The sequence below is a fragment of the Mus pahari genome, chromosome 3, assembly GCF_900095145.1.
Source record: "Mus pahari chromosome 3, PAHARI_EIJ_v1.1, whole genome shotgun sequence".
NCBI lineage: Eukaryota > Metazoa > Chordata > Mammalia > Rodentia > Muridae > Mus > Mus pahari.
Genome location: NC_034592.1, coordinates 110,530,609 through 110,533,300, shown reverse-complemented (window position 1 = coordinate 110,533,300; position 2,692 = coordinate 110,530,609). Strand labels below are relative to the sequence as shown.

Here is a 2,692-nt window from a genome sequence, read left to right as displayed (position 1 = left end):
AAGAAAAGAAAAGAAAAGAAAAGAAAAGAAAAGAAAAGAAAAGAAAAGAAAAGAAAAGAAAAGAAAAGAAAAGAAAAGAAAAGAAAAGAAAACCACCACAAGTGGCCTGCCAAGGCACAGGGGGTCTCCAGGAAAGGGAAGCCTGCCTGCTGGCTTACAGGTGGCTGGGAGGGAGGTATTCTAATCAGTCTGGCCTTGGCCACATTCCAAAAGGTCCAAGCTACCCTTCCTGAGGAGAGAGCAGGGAAGAGCTATCCCACAGTACAGTCAGCAAGAGAAGGTTTCAAATGGGCCCCTGGGAACGGCACATTTGTCCTTTCCCCTGCAGGGGTGTCTGAGGATGAGGTCTGCAAATGGGTCCCAGGGAAATGGCCACATAGACTGCGGAGGTGGCAGACTACCACCGGGTGGTCCTGGCACCAACCCTGCCTGGCACAGGCCCCGAGCAGGCAGGCTCACCAGCCAGTCTGGGTCCACTGCCGGCAAAGGATCCTTCGAAAGGCACGGCGGAAGTCCTGGTTGAAGATGGTGTAGATGACAGGATTCAAAGAGCTGTTGCAGTAGCCAATCCAGAAGAAGAACTGGAAGAGGCTGTGTGGTACCTTGCAGTGCTGTGGGCAGATGGCCCCCAGGCTGTAGCTGAAGAAGAAAGGAAACCAACAGACCACAAAAACGCCAATGACCACCGCCAGCACAAAGGTGAACCTCTTCTCCCGGCTCAGCTGTGTCCGTCGGCGCCACCAATGCCCACTGGCCACACCCACATTCTTGCTCAGAAGCACCTGGCCACGGAGCGTGGCCAGCACCCGGGAAGTCTGAGGCTGCTGCAAGGGTGGGTTGCAGACTGAGGCAGGAGAAGCTGGCAGTGTTTGGGGTTCACATTCTTCCACCTCCTCTTCATCCTCTTCAGCTCCCTCCTCTGCAGTTGCCCCACTAGTCCCCTTCTTCAGGTCCTGGCCTGATCTGGGAAGGGCAGACCAATTGGGTGGCAAAGCCCTGGCCTCGGGATCTTCAGGGGTCTCCCCCTCCTCCTTCTCCCTTGGAGGCTTGGGGTGTCCATTAGCCTCTCCAACAGAAGATAGAGGAGAGACCAGGGTGGGCACTTTAGCCGAGGCTGGAGTTCCCCCAGCGGCCGGACGAGGCTTCTTGGACTCACCCTCCCCAGAGCCCCTCTTGGCTCCGAGACCTCTGCAGTGGCTGCGTTTGGCAATTACGTAGATTCGCAGGTAGACGAGAATCATGATGAGGCAGGGAGCAAAAAAAGATCCGATGCTGGAAGCCAAGATGTACCAGGCCTCTTGGTTGAGCTCACACTGGGGGAGCCCATGGGGCTCCGGGCGCTGGTCGCCCTTGTAGATGAGGGGCGGTAGAGAAATGACGGCTGCAATGAGCCACACAGTGAGGATGATGCATTTGATGCGGCGCGGAGTGCGCTTGGAGTTGTACTCCAGTGCTCGGCTCACTGCCCAGTATCTGTCCAGACTGATGGCACACAGGTGCACGATGGAGGAGGTACAGAAGAGCACGTCTAGCGCCAGGTAGACCTCGCACCACGCACGCCAGAAGTACCAGTAGCCTAGCAGCTCGTTGGCCAGAGAAAAAGGGATGATAAGAGTAGCCACTAGGATGTCGGCTGCTGCCAGTGACACCAGAAAGAGGTTTTGTGGTGCACGGAGTGAGCGGCTGGTCAACACAGCCAGAATTACCAGCGCATTGCCGAAAATGGTGAAGAGGATGAGAAAGGTGATGGCCGACGCGATGGCGGCGGTGGCCTGCACCGAGTAGGGCTCCTGGTGGACCATGGCCGGGCCGGACATGACCAGAGGGAACGATGCTGGCCAAACTCACAGTACGCAGGAGATAGCGCCACCCTGGCTCCGCTTCTGTTGGGGGCCGTCCCCCCAGGCGGTGCAGATGGCTCTGGAGCACCGTAGCCTGACCGAAAGTGGCTTAGGAGGTCCGGGGACACCCAGGACCATCTATCGCTCACTTACGTCCTCTGCCACTGGTGCCCGGCGTCCCTGCAGTCCGCCCCAGAGAAGTTTTCCAAGTTGTCCCACTGCCGTCCCGGGACCAGAGGAAAGTCGCGACGTCGCGCCGCACAGCTGCAGGACGCACAGAACTGACAGGGGAAGCGCAGGCTGCGTTCGGCGAAGGCGCTCTCTCCCGGAGCCGCGCCTGCAGTCAGCCCGCCGCGCAGGGGCGTGAGGAGGAGAGCCAGCACCGCGGGAGGAGGGAGGAGACTGGGGGCGGGAGCTGGAGGAGGGAAGGAGGCGGGGCGGGCGATCCGACCGGGGTGGGTGGAAGGTGCGCTTTGCGGGAGATGGACCTGAGACGCGCATCCTTTACTCGCCCCGGGCCCCAACGTCTTTCTCCTTCCCGCCGCTGCGCTGCCGAGTCCGGAGAGCAGGGAGTCTGGGGTCGTCGGCGTTCTGGGAAGAGTACGTACCGAAGAGAATCGGTGCGTGCGGAGAGCTGAGACCCGGAGCTGGTCTGTCCCAAGGGTCCACTTGCCTTCTGTCTGCGAGTCAAGGACAGAGCACCCAGATCTAGGGTGGTAGACCAGAGCTCTTGTCGCCTGCAGCAGCCCGACAGAAAAGCGTGTAGGAGAGTGTTGAGCTCTTAAGCATAATAAGCCACACCTCCACCCAGCATCCCAGCAACCGAGAACCTTAGGGGCCGGACCAAAGTG

At 59.2% G+C, this 2,692-nt stretch overlaps 1 protein-coding gene across 1 annotated transcript; it reads right to left on the bottom strand.

Moving 5' to 3' along the window:
* Positions 1-66: 66 nt before the first annotated feature.
* On the bottom strand, positions 67-2,300 carry Adra2b (adrenoceptor alpha 2B). Its single transcript, XM_021194901.2, has one exon. It carries the CDS (start codon positions 1,815-1,817, stop codon positions 456-458), a length of 1,362 nt encoding a protein of 453 aa, XP_021050560.1. The 5' UTR covers positions 1,818-2,300; the 3' UTR covers positions 67-455.
* Between the last annotated feature and the right edge of the window lie 392 nt (positions 2,301-2,692).

What these genes read in the sequence shown, in the direction of transcription:
- Adra2b (XM_021194901.2), bottom strand. Translation starts at nt 1,817, where the DNA reads ATGTCCGGCCCGGCCATGGTCCACCAGGAGCCCTACTCGGTGCAGGCC.